Source organism: Nyctibius grandis, chromosome 1, assembly GCF_013368605.1.
Source record: "Nyctibius grandis isolate bNycGra1 chromosome 1, bNycGra1.pri, whole genome shotgun sequence".
Classification (NCBI taxonomy): Eukaryota; Metazoa; Chordata; class Aves; order Nyctibiiformes; family Nyctibiidae; genus Nyctibius; species Nyctibius grandis.
Window position 1 is genome coordinate 58,027,385 of NC_090658.1, and position 17,589 is coordinate 58,044,973.

The window sequence follows — 17,589 nt, forward strand, 5'->3', positions numbered from 1 at the left end:
GGGCATTAGGGGCAGGTGTGAGCCAGTAATGTGGCTTTGCTCCCCTGTCTGTCTGTGACCCCTTGTGCCACGGATCCTGCGTGTGCTTACAGGGAGCATGCTGTCTCATTCCTCCTGCTTGCAGCCTCCCTCCGAACAAGTGGCCCTCGTTCAGTGACAGGATGGACAGAATCTGTGGGACAGAGTCCCCGCAAGAGGCATGGCAAAATATGTCTGTCTTTACGGCATCTTCCTTGTTAGTGTTTATGCATCTTTTTTTTCTTTTGAGCATAAATTTTTCAAGAAATTTTCATTTATTGAAATTTTCAATTATATTTGGTTTTTTTTGTTATTAACAGGCCAAGCTCTGATAACAGGCGCCACAGCATCCGGGAAAGGATGTCCAGTACCAACGAGAAAGGGAGCCTGTCCATGGAGTCCACCAAGGAGACCCGGTACTGTGCTGTGTGCAACGACTACGCCTCAGGCTACCATTATGGGGTCTGGTCTTGTGAGGGCTGCAAAGCTTTTTTCAAAAGGAGTATACAAGGTAATAAACTGTTTAAGTGAATCATCTTTACTCTTTACTCTTGAGAAAACTGTGAAGCTACTTGAGATTGCAGCCTGAATCCAGGACAATGACATTTATTGAGTTTTCATTATCAGCTGCTGTGCTTTCCCATATATTTTTATCTCTGTATTTGGTGAATGATTCTAGCAGGTATATAATATGTTGTTATTTAGTCCAAGATTAATGAGGGGAAAAAAAGCTTCTCTATGTTGTCCTTGGTTCAGGTATGTCTGACCATGGAGGTAGTGAGAAATCTAATTTAAAAATCTGTATTGGATCAAGATGACCACTTTTTCAGGCTGTGTATATCTCTTCTCTGTGATTAAGCTCTTATCCAGAACTTTTTTTTTTTTGAGAATTCCCTGTCAGTTGAAGATTAATTAAGGTTGACTGATTTATTAATCTTAATTTAGTGCTCCATTAGCAAGGTCTTTCAATCCAAATCTCAACTCCTTGAAGATGTGAGATGTCTTTCGAGAACGAATATCGGAAATGAATGTTTCCCTGATGAAATAACATCTGTATCTGTCAGCAAAACAGGGCTTTGAACTCTACATAGATTGGTTTAGTTCACAGTCTTGTCATGGCTAAAAGTATACTGTGCAGGTGTCCAGTGGAGTAAAGGGCATCTAACGGAAACAGTGTTAATGACTGTGACCGAGATAATTGTTATTTCAATACAGGTACTGTTCAGTATCTAAGTCGTGAAATTCTGTCCTTGTATTCGAACTGAACTAAGAAAGAAGAAATGAATCTGACTGTTTCATTGAGTTTCATGGTTCTATGTCAACACTTGAGTGGTTTTGCCCTAGCTTCCATGTGGATAAATGTTGTGGTCCTCCACAACGGATCTGTTATCTATTTGTGCTACAGTACATGCTAATTAGTAAATTTAGTTCTTGCTATATTTATATACTTATCATAATTTTTAAGTAGGTAAGCTTTCAAAATTTAAAACTTAATTTTGAAAGCTTAAAATGCCTTTCTCGATCTTTAAGTCATGTTTGCTCTAATTTAAGCCCATTGCTTCTTGCCCTATCCCTTGCTGGCGTGAAGAAGGCTTATTACAACAACCTTTTACATAGTTGAAGACTGTTATCATATCTTTCCTCAGTCTTTTTTTTAGACTAAACAAACCCACTTCTTTCAGTAGAACATGCTTTCTAGACTTCTGATCCCGTTTGTTAAACTCCTCTGTACTTTCTCCAGTTGATCCACCTCTTTTGTGGTTAACAGCTATCATAAAAATGACATCCAGTAATATCAAGAAAGTAATTCAAGAATATGAGTGCTTATGAGAGAATTATCACTTGATCACAGATGGTATGAAAAGTAATCTAAAGGACTTTTAAAGTCATACATACCCAGTCTTGATCAGCTAAGGGATTTTTTGAATTTCCTACTGGATCTAGAAGAGATCTCTACCTTAGCAATTACATATTCTTGTTGGACATGTGTCCAATTTATCAAAACGATAGTAATTTTTAGATTGAGAATACACGAGAAAACATGTCATTTACCTTGCAGATGGTAAAAATTTTAAATAGGTTGTGATCTGATATCTAGGAAGGAATACTACTAACGGGTAGATGTATGTGTAGAAGAATATGTGGACTAAATATTATTATATCTGCATTGTATATATGGTATGCATTCCTAAAAAAAGGACAAAAATTTCCTGGGAATCATATGATTAAACTGTATTGAGATACACAGGACTTGTTTGTATAAACAAAAGTAACACAGAATGCTTTCAACAAAGATTTTTGTTGCTGTTTATAGTGTGTCTTTCTTTAAATGCAAGATGACCATGCTACTTTTGTGCTTTGTTGTCCTGTATTTCTCAATACATATATAGATGCAGAGATAGCTGGTCATTTTTATACTTCTCACCAGCCATTTCACCGGAGAATTGCTATAGTGAAGTTTGATGTTCTTAATAAACTATAGTCAAACATTCTGTATGGTTCTTAATAGAACCACAGGAAAAAGTGAGTACAGACATGAACAATGAATAAGCTGTATGGGGTAATCAATTTCCTCCCTGTGTATCTGTCATTCTCAGTGATATCTGAGGTATCTACGCTTACTTGCATAAGTATATACTTAAATTTTGTGAAAACTTGCATCTGCATTAGACCTTACCTGAGGTGGAGGTAGCTAGCTTCATTTTTATCCAAGGGAGCTGAAATGGTTGTGGAAATATTTTGTGCCTTTTAAATGCTAAGTTGTTTTTCTTTGCTGTAAAACAGTTAAAGCTTAAAAGGCAACCTGAATTTGTAACTATTTCTCAATATGTGCAACTGCTCAATTTTGTTTAAACAACAGATGGTTAGTGGAAAATCTCAGCTGCCTCCTGAAACTGCCCATGTCAGTCTATTTTGTTAGTTTATGTCCCAAAACTGATTTGGGACCTTGTTTTGAGAAAACTCTGTGCTGACTGATATTAAGGTATAACGTTTCACGGCAGAGAAAAATCATATGACACCAAGAACACTGTGTTGCTTGGTGATAGAAGAGTGCTTTATTCTTTGCCCAGCATATGTAGCCTTCAGGAGTGTACTTGGTCAACTGACTTGAACCCAGAAGCAGAACAAGCAGTCACATCACAGCACACTGTACTTCTCTGCTAAAATATTTATGGATATTAAGACCAAGAAGGGCCATTAGATCATTAAGTCTGGTCTTGTCTCAGTATAAACTTTATATGCTATCCATGTACAAAGCCTGATAACTCAATGGAGGTAAATATTTCAGAAGATGCCCAGCCTTCATCTGTGGGTTCAAGAGCTTTCTTACAATGATTGCTTATTCTAATGATTTTTCCTCCAATCTGCTAAAAAATTACCTTTTTATTTTGAATTACTTTGGCTTTTACATCACATCCATGAACCAGACTTAGTATCTAGTATCTCTCTCCTGTGGGAAGTTCTTATAACTTAAGTTGTTACAAGCATATCACCTTGATATCCTAAGTGAACTAAAATGTCTCTGTTTCCTGCTGTATATCTTTCAATCTTCTGAGCCCTTTGTCTTTGCACCTTTTCTGATCCTGCTACACCCGTAATAGCCTCTTTAAAATTTGGATGTCAGAATAAGATGAAGTATTTCAACATCAGCCTTACAAATGCCATTTACAAATTAAAAATCCCCTTGTGACTCACACATTCTTTCCCCCTCCTTCTAATGCTCTAATACTTGTTTTTTGGATAGGCACCAAAGGGTGCAGGACAGGAAGGAATCACTCTTACCATCTCTAACAAGCACCCAACAAATGCCTACATACGTGTGGCTGAGAACTCCTAGTGGGAGCACAAGGGATTCAGAACAAATGAGGGATAACTCCTTACACTGGAGGACATCTTGATCTCAGAATTGCTGAAGTATTTTAGAAATCCCCGGTTCTATTTCCCTGCCTCCTTCATATGCTCTTCTGATGTTTTTCAGGTGCACCTTCTCTGCCTTTTCTCACAGCTGTATACTCAGATAAAAATCCGGGATATTTCACAAACATTCAGTTAAGAATTACTGCATGATGAGAGGCAGTACCAGTCCAGCAAGAACAGGTTGGCACCTGAGAATGGATGAATAGCCATGCTGAGGGATTCCAGAGGCCTGCCATTAACGTCTTGATCATAGAGATATAGTGGTCTCCAAAGCGCAGGAATTCTAGAAGCTGGGAAGTATTTCAGTTGTGTGGCTTGAACATGGATTTTATTTAACAGTTATGCCTTCTGACCATCAAGTAGGAGAGTTTTGGCAGTAGAGTTTGAGTGTTATCAATTGTTTTAATTTCACAGCGATAGAGCTGTACTTTGTTGAAAGTATGTAGTTCAAACTTCAATGCTAGGAGGGGTGGTAATATATACAAATTTTCATCTGAGTTGAAGAGAATTTCACTGGTAAAAAATGCCTTAGAAGTAGGTGTTTACGTAATACTGCAGTGTAGCAATTGCAATATTCTCAATTTGGGACGTTTTTGAGATCTTCCCTTTAACTTTCCATTGTTGTCTTCTGTTTTCATGGTATTTTTGTAATCTGTTTGATAATAGCTACAAATGCTGCACAGATCCTGCAGCCAAGAAGACAGAAACTCCCTAACAAGACTTCTCGTACACTGATTCTATGAGTTGTCAGCAGAAAGAGCAAGACTACAAAACATGAACCTAAGTGAAATTAGCAGAGGTAATCACAACTGATAGACAGGGGGCCGCAGACTGGTATCTAGTCTCAGCGTGGAAAACACACGGTTCCAGTTTGAGAGGCAGGTGACTGTTGGAAGTTCGAAGGCTAGAAAATGTGTGTTTGGAAAGTCCACCAGGGTTTAGACATCATTGGGACTGCTCTAACAGCCTGTGGTCAGACAGGTTCTTCTGAAACTTCTTTTGATTATTTTTGTGTTTTTATTAGTTTTTCTCTAGAGCCCTTTGAGTTAAACACACACTCTGATTGTTGTCCCCTAATGTGCATTTTTAATATCAGCAGTCTAATTGATGGTGATCTTGTTTCAGAAACTTGGGTGTTATTGAAAGACAAGAGTCAGTACCTGTTTTTTTCTTAGTAAGGCAATTTTGAATGTGGTACTTTTCCATTGAGTTTTAAGTGCTGCGTTCAGCATGGATGTGGCAGTGACTTAAGATGTTTGCATCCAAGATGCTGCCATATTTTTCATGGTCTAAGCAAATCACAGGGCTGCAGTGGACCTTGAGCCCTAGTCTATCTTTCTGTCCTGTAATAGGATCAACCATTGCCAATTCCTTACATATGTTTATTGAACTGCTTCTTAAAAACCTGTAGCCTGATCCAATGTTTTATTCTCCTTATCTTTGAAGGCTGCTATGAAATTTGAATCTTCCTTCCCGCAGGTTAAGCTCATAATTTATTTTCCTGTCTATCATGCCACAGAAAATAAATTGTTCTCTTTCCTTCTGCAATAGCCTTTAAAGCACAGAAGATTGCTATGACACTTTAAAAAAAAATATTCTGTTTTACCTAACCTGAAGAAACACAGTTTATTTAACCTTTTCTCATAGGTTTTGTTTTCTAGACTTCTAATCTTCTAGTTGCTCTACTTTGGAGATTCTCCACTTTGTCCTGTTTTCTTTTTTTCCTGAACCATGATTTCCTTCTTTATGATGCTTTATGAGTACTGAACAGAGCAATAGGATTACCTTACAAGCCCCGCCAGTGGTATTTGTCTGTATCCATCACACTAATGTTTGCCTTATTTACAAAAACATGACACTGTTCACTCATAATAAGTGTGTGATGCAGAATAAACTCAAGCATACTTTTCTAGAGAAGAAACCACTTATTTCCCATCTTGTTTTATGCATCTGATTATTCCTATTTTAATGTAGTGATTTGTACTGGTCCTTACTTTAGCACTGTTTTTTCCCATGTGCTATCTCCAGTTTGCCAAGATTATTTAGAATTCTTATCCTGTAGACTCCTGCCATTTATTTCAAATTTATTTCTGTCTGACTAGTGGAGTAGTCTGGCCTTTTCTCTATTCTTCTAACACATGTAAATGTCATCTACAAATGAATAACATTTAATAAAATAAATAGTCCAGTCCATTATCCATCAGTGAGAAAAATACTGTACAGAATGGGATCCGGGACAGACACTACGGAGCCTCATTGAATATCAGCTTCCATTGTAATAGTGAACTCTGATAGTTCTTCCCTGAGACCAGTTTTCTGAAATCATCTAAACTATATTGTCCTAGCTGATATATGAAATGTCACCTCAGGCAATGTTGAAAGCCTTTCTGAAGCTGGGTGACACACTTTACCAGAAAGTATAGAACACTCGCTGATTGTTATCTGATTTTACAAATAGTCACTGGTTCTTCCTCTGCCAAGTCCAAAGCTTTTACCACCTCCTAGACAAAATTCCTAGCCCTTAGAAGCTGTACTTAATGTATCCTGTATTACTAGCTTTAATGGTGTTTTACTTCCTCTGGAATATGATTGTTGTGCCATATCAAGAACAAAAAAACTCAAACAGTATTTTGTGTTGCAAGTATTTAATGAATATTTCATTTAGAAACTCACATTACTCCTACCTCAGGACTGATCCTGTCAGAAGTTCAAAACACTCACATGGCAGGGGTGGGAGGAAGAGCTTTACATTTACAAATTACAAGAGAAAATGTTTCTTTGTCCAGCAGGAAGGTGCTTAACTGTTCCACTTGGTTTTATAGAGTGTGAAGAGAAATATGTTTTTGTAACCTCATTTAACTCAGGTGGGTTTATTGATTTAAACTGGCTCCATAAGTTTCACTCCTGTGAATTTTCAGACTTTCTGTAGGTTAAGTTGTCCTTTGCAGTCACTTTTGAAAAGTGGAAATCAAACTAGAGAGATCTGTGTAAGATGACTAAAATGATAAATGTACTGAAAGCGCATGAAGTGATCTTTTACATAGTTTATTTCCAAAAGGAGACTATTAACAAACTTTATTGAAGTATGTGTACTAGTTTGGAGTTACTGTAAAAGAACTAACATGGCAATTAACTGCTGGCATAATTTAGTAAAAGATGAAGAAAACTTACTGTGCTTAGAAATGCCCATGTCCACTGCACACTCTGTGCAGTGAGATTCTCGCCCCCCTCTCCCCCCCGCCCAGGAAAATACAAATACCAGCACTTCATTTACAGGGGTACTGTAAGGATAAATACATTACAGCTCCTTGCAAACATTACGATACCAGGAACCACTCAGGTACCAAAGATCCAAATACAAAATAAGACTAGCTAAGCCTATTCAATAGGTCCTATTACAATTCAAAACCTGATGTTGTACCTGGAATAAAAATAGAGTTATATGCGTTTTCTTGTTGCTACAATTGATTGGATTTTAAGTGCACAAGAGTAATTTGCAATATTTTAACTTTTTGGCCTCTTTATATTAGTTGTGGGAGTTTTCTGTAGTAGAATTCCACCCCTTCCCATTTTAGCTCAAATAAACTGGGAAGCTAAAAATACAAGAGATTTCATTCAAAGTCTATGGGAATAAGATGGCCACGGCTTGCCTACGACTCTCTCTGAAAATGCTTTTTTTCTCTGGAGGGATCATATTGAGATGGTTGTGAGTAATACATTGTGGGAGTTTTTCCTTTAACACAGCTGTTAGTTTAATCATGTGCCAAGGATTTAAAACAATAGTGATTTATCAGATAGGGAAACAGAAACTAGATGTCATGCTCCTTGCCAGATTTTGTAGAGATTGGGATCTGGACCGGCATCTTTTTTTATTTGTCATGAGGAAAAAATATACTTCCTTTTTTGTTACCTTGTCTAAAATTAAAAAAGATGGAATGGAATTGGGGTAGAAGTAGACTTTGCACATGGTATCACAATCCTGAAATAGTAGATGGAACACAGATTGAAATTTTAGGACTAAGGCCAATAATAAAAACTTTGAAATTATCTGTTGGAGTAGAAAATATAATTTTATAACTTCCTGTTAGCTGAAACAGTATCTGGAAAGGTTAAAGGAAAGGTCAGTGTCACAATCATTTGGCTTGAATTAACTGCTCAGGTGAACAATGCTATACATACTTGAAGGCAAGAAGATTCCACTAGAAGGTGAACACAATGTGGGAGCTACCTGACACAGCTGAAGGGCATAATACAGAGTATATTGATTTTAAGCTTTCCTTCTTTCTCATTCCTCAGTGGTTCTGTGATCTTTCTTTCCGAGGTACACGCAGAAGGAGGAGTTCCTCACTGGATGCAAAGGAAGTATGTGTTACAATCTTCTAGGCCCTTTTCCTTACTGTCACATGTAGTAACACCTTGCTAGTTTAAAAACAGAAAATGATTAATTTTCTCAGCAGTGCTGGGTAGTTGCTAAGAGAACTCAAGATCCAAATCCAAAGACCTTGTCTGAGGGTAATTAAGCTATGAATTTGAGTGTCTGTGCTTATAAAGGAATTAGACATAACCTTCTGTTCTTCTGTGAAACCTGTTAGGAAAGAGTGAGATTTTAAAATCAATCAGTGCAGTTTTATTGGGGCACTTCAACGTAAAATTGGTATAACTTTATTCTACACTCAACATTTGTTCATACTGGGCCAGCATATGCAATGTCCAGGTGCTGTTTTTTTTTTTACTGTTTATGAAAACTTTCCACTTGCTGCCGAGGCTATTCTTTCCAAGGTTTTGCTTTTCGTCTGCAGTCTTCCCACTCATCACTTGCTTGGCACATTAAGGTGTGGATAAAGTCTACACTCTAGCCTTCCCTTCACCTACATGTATGAAATTCTGCTAATTTCACTGTCAGAATAAGATCATAGAAGGACCTGGTGCTTTCACAGGTAACGGCTAATCTGGTAGATCCCTTATGCAGACAGATAAAGACTAGCTTAAGAAATGTGTGGCATGAGGATTGAAAATAAAAGAATGATTAAAGGAAAACCACATATTAGTAAAAGGATAATAATTATTATTGACTTTGTTTGGAATGAATGATGAGTCAATTCAATTACATCAGCTTAGGTGTCGTACAAAATTCACCTGACAAAAATGTTCCTTCGTTGGCTTTATAGAATTGTCATTAACCATTCTTAAGCTGGGATGTCGACGTGTCGTTTTCTTTAGTTCGTTTTCTTATCAACTTTTGTACTGCTTAAACTAATCATTCCCTCAGGCTAATCTTGATGGTTATTGGAATATAATATGGCAACTGTTTACACATTTAAGAAAAAACAATATTTATGTGTTATATTAATTACTATTGATATATTAATATTACCCCAGTTTTCATCCTTGCTGGTCAAGGACAAAATGAAAGCTGCAATTTAGTGAAACACTCAAGCAGGTACTTAACTTTAACCACATATACTGTGCTGGGACTACTTGCTAGAAGTACACAGTTACTTAAATGTTCTGCTGAATGTAGTAACACTTAACTTGAAAGAAATATGGAGTGTTTTGCTGGCTGAAGCCCTCACAGGTAAATCATTCACCCACTCCGGTTCAAGCATGTGCTGCTGTGGCATACACCACAGCTATCTTGAGAACCCTTAGATTGACAATGGTGAGCCTCTGGACATAAATACTAGCCACGACTCATGGTGATGAGAGAAAGTCAGACTGTACATGCAGTAAGAAAAAGCTCTGATAATGACAGGCTGGGTTAGAATAAATTCAAAATCATCCTAATTTCAGCCATTATCTTGTTGACACTTAGAGTCCTCATCCTCCCCCCCTCCATTGCTGGTCATTACCATACAGATTGTCACATCTAAAATTAGTACTTTCAGAAAAGTGCCAGATCTTTGCATCCTGTTCTGGAAAGACCTTAGCATATAATAAAGTGCTATAAAAATACTTAATATTATTTGTACTGTTTTAAAATGTACAATGTGTGAGATATCATAAGAAAAACAGACCTCCCCTCCTCAAGCTCCTCCAATAGTTCCCTTAAACTCTTCCTTTGTAGCTCATGACAGTGCAAGTCATACATATGAGGGGATTAAAAGTAGGGGCTCTACCCTATTAAACTCACTGCCTTTAATTTTGTCCAGGTTATCTGATTGTTTAAAAAAAAAAAAAAAAAAAGACCACAGAGTCCAAGTGATATGTGCTTCCCTTTAAGAGTATCAGTGATCACTGAAGATATTTCTTCCTCTCATTATTCCTGTGATACCAACTGTCCAAATGGCCTAATTAACCTCTATTCTAGCATGTATTACTCTGGATACAATGATAGCGAACTGCAGGGCAGCTGGGCACCTGTTGATGTGTCCCACTTTCACCTTGATGATTCCCACCAGTGAGGAATCCCTTCTAATGAGTCAGATTGTTCAGAATTAGCTTTGCTGAGAGATGACCTTTGAGGATAAAATAAAAGGTAGAATAGTTAAAAGACAGTTCACTTTACAGCAGAGTTTTTGAGTTATACTATCTCACTTCAGAATAAAACTTGACTCTGTGTGTTACCTATTCCTTAATTGTGTTCTTCTACCTTTTCCCCTTCCATGCTACCCCAAGTTAGACTGCCCTAGTCTCCGTCTGTGCCTTGAAAAGGAAACTTCCTCACTTCCTGTGACTGAATACTTGAAATCAGATGGTATTGTGGAGAAGCAGGAAAGGTTCATTCCTTCCTTCTTCCCTTTGTTTCTTCTTCCCTGATTAATTTGATAATAATTTCTACTATATACTCTAATTATCAAACACTTTCTTCTGGTTGCTTACATCTTTCCAGTCTCCTGAAGGCATGTTGGTTAAACTAAACCAAAAATTCTGAGAAATATTAAATGCATTATCTTCTTCCTAGGTTTACAGCAAGTATGAAGCCTAAACAATGACATTACTATGGCACTTGTAATCTGAAGAAGTACGCCCCTCACACACAGATCTTTCTTTTTTTTGCATTCAATATTTTCCAGGTTTTGTTCTGTGAAATCTGTCAAGCACTTTGAAAAAAGAGTGGATTGTCTAAGGTGCAGGTCATGTGCATGAAAACAGACTAATTATGCTAACCTTTAAAGCGTATATTTAAGATAAAACTTTTCAACGTAAAAATATGATAATATTAATCATGTTAATTTCAGTAGGGACTGTAGCTTTATCACAAATAGAAATATTTTATGTACTATTCTACAAACCGAATGCTTATTCCCAAATGCTTGCAGTTTGCATGAGGAAATCTAGGTTCAGAGCAAAAGAAAAGGTTATCACTCACATAAGTATCACCCACATAAGCACTGTGAAAAAGGATGGCTGCCCTGCTGATATTGACTCCAGTTGATTTTTGATTTTTGCATACAGTCACTTTTTTTTTTTTTGAGAGTTGAACCTTATGAGCATCAGCCAGTCCAGCAAAGGCGGTAAGCATGTGCTCATCTTTGACCTGAGTGGGAACATGTACCTGCTTATTTTACAGAGAACTAAAGGGTGTTCTGATATTATTGCTGAATTCAGAGGCCTGTGCTTGACCTCCTTCTGAAATTTACCTTTTAACTTCACTAGGAAGAAGATCAGATACCCTGTCAAAGACTTTCTTTGTTTTTAAAAAGAGTAATTAAAGTTTTCTGTCTTTCTCTCATGCGGTTTCAAAGCTCAGCTTATAAAACAAGGCTGGCGAATGAGGTCAGGTGCTACGATCTTTTGCTGCTGTTGAGTGTGACCTAATGAAAGTGCATTTTCTTAAGAACATGGCTTCCCTGTTTGCTTCTCTTTCCTGTAGATATTGCATTTTTGTATGATTGAGGCTGTTTCTTTCTGAACTCAATTTTTTTTTTACCTTACATGTGAAATGTTTTGAATCAGCTACAGAACAGTCTGTATCTTACCAGAGGAACTGAAAATTAAAATGGTCTTTCATGCTAAGGTTGAGCTAGTGTTTCTGTTCTACCTCAGTCCTGGAGCGAAGCCTTTGGATTCAGATTTTACCAGTATTATACTGTTCTGTCAAGTACAGCTAAAAAATAATAATTCTGTCTATTTGAGACAGCCTGTAGTCAGCAGTCACCATATTAACAAGTTTACAGTTTGGCTTCTTATTTTGATTGGATCCCAGTTATGTAGCATTAGAGAGCAGATGTTCCTGGTGTAATCTGATAGTAATTTCTACTCTGTTTTCTAATTTTTAGTCAAGGATAGATGATTTGATGAGACCAAGGCCTCTGTCAAACCTCCACCCTACTCTACCTCAAGATGATCCCTTGACCTGAGAGAAAGAACAAACAGTTCTGCAGTAAAATTGCTTCGTTGTGTGCTGTACCTTAGTTCTGTTTAGATGAATGCAGAGCACAAATGAGATCAGTTTGGATATTTTTTGTTCTTGCTAAACTTTGTCTATAGTTGGAAAATAATTTTATAGCAGGTTTAAGTACACATTTTTTAAGAAAAAATTGGAATAAAGGCTTGTTGGCAGTAACAAATTATAGTATGCTGAAAATGTTTGTGATGAGAATTGAGATGTAGAGGGTAATAAATGAGGAAGTGGAGCTCTGAAGGAAAAGGTACTGGTACCAAATATGGTTGCAGCATATGGTAATTTAAGAATTTGTCATGACAAAATATTTTTGCATATATCGGTAAACATGCAGTTGGAATTAGAGACTGATTTATCTCTGAGATACAATTAATTAGTGGTTGCTGCTTCTATTTTATGTTGTTTGTTTCTTAACTGCCCCAGATTGTGGTAGACATCAAAAAATGTTCTGTGCATAGGCCTTTTTAATTCTCTAACCTCTAACCATTTTGTGCAGTCTGGTCGTTAAACATCAACACAGGCACATAGACCAGATGACATTGTATTTCTTACGCTAAGAGCAAGGAAGTCAAGGGACTTTTTCATATTAATCTATCTTCTTTTGTGACTGCTTTAATTATTCATTATTTTAATTATTCTACAGAATTTGTAATTTGTGTTTTTAATAGTACTTTTAAAGGACTTGTGAATAAATGTATTGTGAATAGATGTTAGTTTCACTATTCGTATCAATACTTTTATAATACGTTATGATGGTAAGCCTACCTTCTTCCCAAGATTTTAGATGCTGTACTAAATACTCAATGAAGAATAAGAGAGTATTATAGGCAGTTTTGTTATGTCTGTGAATAACTCTGTCCTTACTTTCCCTCTGGTTTTACAGGGCACAATGACTACATGTGTCCTGCTACTAACCAGTGCACCATCGACAAGAACAGAAGAAAGAGCTGCCAGGCTTGCCGACTAAGAAAATGCTATGAAGTGGGAATGATGAAAGGTGGTATGTACACAGCAATCAACAAAACCTCAGCATTGGTGTCTGCCTTCCTGTCTTTTAACTTCATTGGACGGCTGATATGGTTCCTAAAGGAGGAAGCAACTAATTTTATTGAGCTGAAGTATATTAAATCAAAGAGCAGTTAAACTAAAAATAAAAAAACCTACCAAATACCATGTTATTATTCTTGCCCAAATTTGCATCAAAATTAATAGGAACATTGATTTTGATTGGGTTAGGATTCTTCTGTTAATATTTTAATTCATTATTTTTTGGTCTCATGGTAAACTCCAGATCATGATGAATGAAACTTAACCCAAGATTTTGTAGCATTTTGCAGTTCAGTATGAAAAGCAATGGTAGCCTCAGATCAGCCCATATTCATTAAAATAAACTTCTGAATATGTAATACTTGTTCTGTGAATTCTGGAAAGGAAAGTAAATTCTCTGTTCCAGTAGTGTACACATATTTTATATGTGAATTAATTTAACACAACAATATTAAAGGCTCACTTATTTTATAAAAACTGAGATAAATGCCACTTTCTTGGAACATAAGTGTGTAATAATGATGTCAGAGAAGAAGAATCAGGCACTGAATTCTTAGGTTGAAGTGGAATACTGCTAATTTATTTTATTTATATACACAGTGTTTAACTTTTGGAGGCAAAATTAGAAATATATGACAATACTGAACAATTGCTACCTTGTATTCTTAGATGGAAGAGACCTTTTGTAACATAGTTTTGGATCGATCGTGATACTCGCCTTTCTCCTCTGTGTTACAGTACCTTATGTTTGTCAAAAGCAGACAGAAGTTAGCTATTTTTAATCCTTTTGAAAAAGCCAAGTTCCTAAGAATTAAGAATATTTAAGAACAGGAAACCATAAAGCTTCGTATTTGCTCTAAAACAGAAGAAAACCTTGTTGTAGCCTACTAAAAATTTTGGATTGCTTTTATTAATGAAGAGTAATCACTAGCTTTATTGAAACCTATTTCTATAGGAAAATTTAGCAAAATACTAAATACTCAGAAGAGAAAGGATCAGAACCCATGTCTTAGGTCTGAAAGGAGCTGATTGTTAAATTACGGATTGGTTCTCACTTTCTCTGGCACACCTAGTGTTTACTTATTCCACAAAAAAACTGGGGCAAGAGAGAGGAGTAGCTCATCATGTTTATCCTTCGCATGACAAAGGATAGTTTATAATTCCGTCTGTGTGGTCAGGGTAGGCCAAGTCTGGCAATCTTGGGAGAAAAAGTAAAGGAAAACTAGACAGTTGTTGTTGCACTTTGGGGTTGAATCTACATTTTTCTCAACTCAAGGATTAGGCAAGATCTGAGACTGATTTTGTTAATCTCAGTTTTGGGACGCAAGCAGGGGGAAGGTCTAATCTCTTTTTAGTTCTAATACTTAAGACAGTAGCTGATTTTTTTCCTAAAATTTACTTTATGGATCCAGAGTTTTTTTGTTTCTGTCTTAACATCCTGGTGTATATGGCTAGAACTCTTTAAAGTAAAATGTATATAATTAGTATCACAGCTATGGTCCAGAGAAGTTAAAGTTTCAGATAAGGCAAAGTAAAATCAGAAAATCCCGTACATAAATTTGGCATGCAGCTTTATCTCTGACCCTTGTACATATGACAGGTCACAGTTAAGATATATCATTATGTTTTATGTTGATGATATTACGTCTTTCATTTGGCACATTTCCATCCATTTACACTGATATGTATTTAATTAACGATCCACTGTATCAGTTTGATGTTTTTCATATCTCTTCTCTAAGATACATATTGTAATAGGTTTTTCACTGTTCCATACATAATTGTTTCAATTACATAAAAATTGCACAGAATTCTCAACTAGCATTCTGTAGATTAAAGAAGTCTGAAAAAAGACTGCAATTTTGTCCAAATTTTCTTTCGAATACAGGTGTTCTGGAATTTTTGTTTCATACAGTGGCCCTCACTTGAGTAAAGTCCTGTGGATTTTGTCCTTTCCTTTTACAATGCTGTAAGATTTCTATAGTCACTACAGCAGCCGGCAGTACACAAATAGTGTTGTGTTTTTTTGGTGCTTTTTTTGTTTGTTTTTTTTTAAACTAACCTCACAATTTACAAACAAGGAGATCAGGTGCATAAATTCTGCCTGCTCCTGTAGGACCACTAATAACCCACTGAAGTCCATCACTGGTTCACAGTCAAGAGTTTAAGAATATTTATTTTATGAAGTCAGGGAAAAATTTATCGAGATCCCTCAGTTGCAGGTTATAAATCTGGTATGCCTGTGGATGAAGTATTCAAGAAAGATGAAGTTAATGTAGGATAAAGTAAAGCATTCAAGGTTCTGCTGGAGTCATTACTGATCCCGTATTGTCCATTTAGCTGTGAGAGAAAGAAATCCTCTTCTTCAGATAGTACTTGGTAACTGTCACATTTCTCTCAGGTGAAGATAATGGTTAAGTGAATATTCTCGGTATGCCAACTCGTTAACTGTTAAAATGTTAACTTTTAAACAATTTTAAGTATTTTTGGTTGTTTTCTTGTTTTCCCTGAGGAGATCTCTTAAGCTTTTCTGTTTTAATAGATCCCTTATAATACTTTTCTTCAACACACTTGAATCGTGTAGTGCTGTGGTTAACTCAAGGTCCACATTTTTCTCTATAATTCATAGATCTCTTGATTGAATATTTTAATTTAAATAATCTCCTTTTGTTCATACTGAAGTATTTGCCTTGTTTAGAGGCATTAATTCTATCATACATTTGAAAAATATTCACTTCTATATCTATCTCCACAATTTTCTTATGATGAGATACCTTTTAGACACAGTGGAAAACAGCTGTAATCTTTCTTTTATCTAAATGTAATTTCAATCTTCCTTCTGCACTGAATTAGCTGAGTTTTCTTAATAAATTGGCAAAGCTGATAACTTGTGACTTTTAGCTGTCATTTAACATCTGAGTAATAACATTGATTATTGAATTTCAGTAAATATGGGGGAAGCTAGATAAAATCTTGATTAAATATCTCTGGTTAGTTTTAAACATAGGTTATAAGCTATAGTTGCTGATGTTTTTCTTATAGAAGGTCACTTAACACAGCATAAAAAAGTTCATATATATTATTTGTAATAGAGTGGACACAACTGAAATGCGTTTTTGGGGCTTCATTCAGAAAAAATACAGGCTTCAAGTGGCTCTTGAGCTATGCTGTAGGAACATTTATTTATGAGTTTCTGTGGAAATTTTATTGTTTCTTCGTCCCACTGTTCTTTCATCTTTTAAGAACTTCTTTCAGTACTGAAGAGTTATTTTCTTTTTCTCCTTTTATATTTGCAAGTGTTTTCTTCTGCATCTGTAACTGTGCTTCTTCAAGAGACAGTTAGACTGACAGAATCTCTGCTGATCTAGTCAGCATCTGAGGCAGAGTTTATAGCAGTTATATTTTGTCCAAAGGCTTCACTCTCTCTTTCTGGATAAACCAAAAAGACCTTAAAGTTATATGTTACTATTTAGTCTGTGCACCCTGGTTTGTATGTTGTTTGTATGTGAGGATAAAGCGGTCACATGGAATAAGCTTCTCGTCGTGTCCCTCTTTCTTCTGGTTGGGTAGAGGGAAGAATAGCCTTGGTTTTGTTTATGATCCACTGATGCTTTCTTGAAGATTGTTTCTGTTCTGGTTTGGAGAAGTGTGTTCCAGCTTACTATTTCATGCGATGGGGGGTCCCAGCTTCCAAATGGAGTTTTTACAGCAGTTGCAGTCCTGAAGCTCCAACCATACTGATGGTCCAGGTGATCACTGCTCCAATACAGATCTAGTTTTCCACTTCTTAATCGTTTTAATGGCTTTCTGATGACTTGGCTCTGAAGGACCTCATTCTCTGAAATCAAAAACACCTTATTTTTATTGTTATTTTTTTAATTATTTTTATAGTGTGGTAAATGAATGGAGATTTCTAGTTACTAGCATGCTACATTCTTCCCCTCCTTTCACATGTGACAAGGCAGATCTAACATCAAGTGGTATGTGGGATCAGAGCAACAGAGTGCTAGTGGAACCAGTGGCTATGGCAAAAATTTTGCCATGTAAAATGCTAGACCCTTAATGAAAAAACAGTTATTTGCCTGGTAGTCCATTTTTAGCCATCCTGAGACCTATAGAATTCTGTCAGTTTTCAAATGCTTATGTCTTCCCAGCCTCAAGTTGTATGAAATGTGCCAATCAAGGATTTGAGCACGCATGTGCTAGATCCAGATGGTGACCACATGGGAATTCAGTCTGGTTCAGTGTGACAAAGTTGCTGA

At 36.4% G+C, this 17,589-nt stretch overlaps 1 protein-coding gene across 1 annotated transcript in view; it reads left to right on the top strand.

Moving 5' to 3' along the window:
* The window catches only part of ESR1 (estrogen receptor 1), a 114,655-nt gene that overhangs the window by 28,461 nt on the left and 68,605 nt on the right, over window positions 1-17,589 (top strand). The window contains 2 exon segments of the mRNA XM_068395256.1: window positions 339-529; window positions 13,164-13,280. Of these exon segments, the coding sequence (XP_068251357.1) occupies window positions 339-529; window positions 13,164-13,280 (308 nt within the window).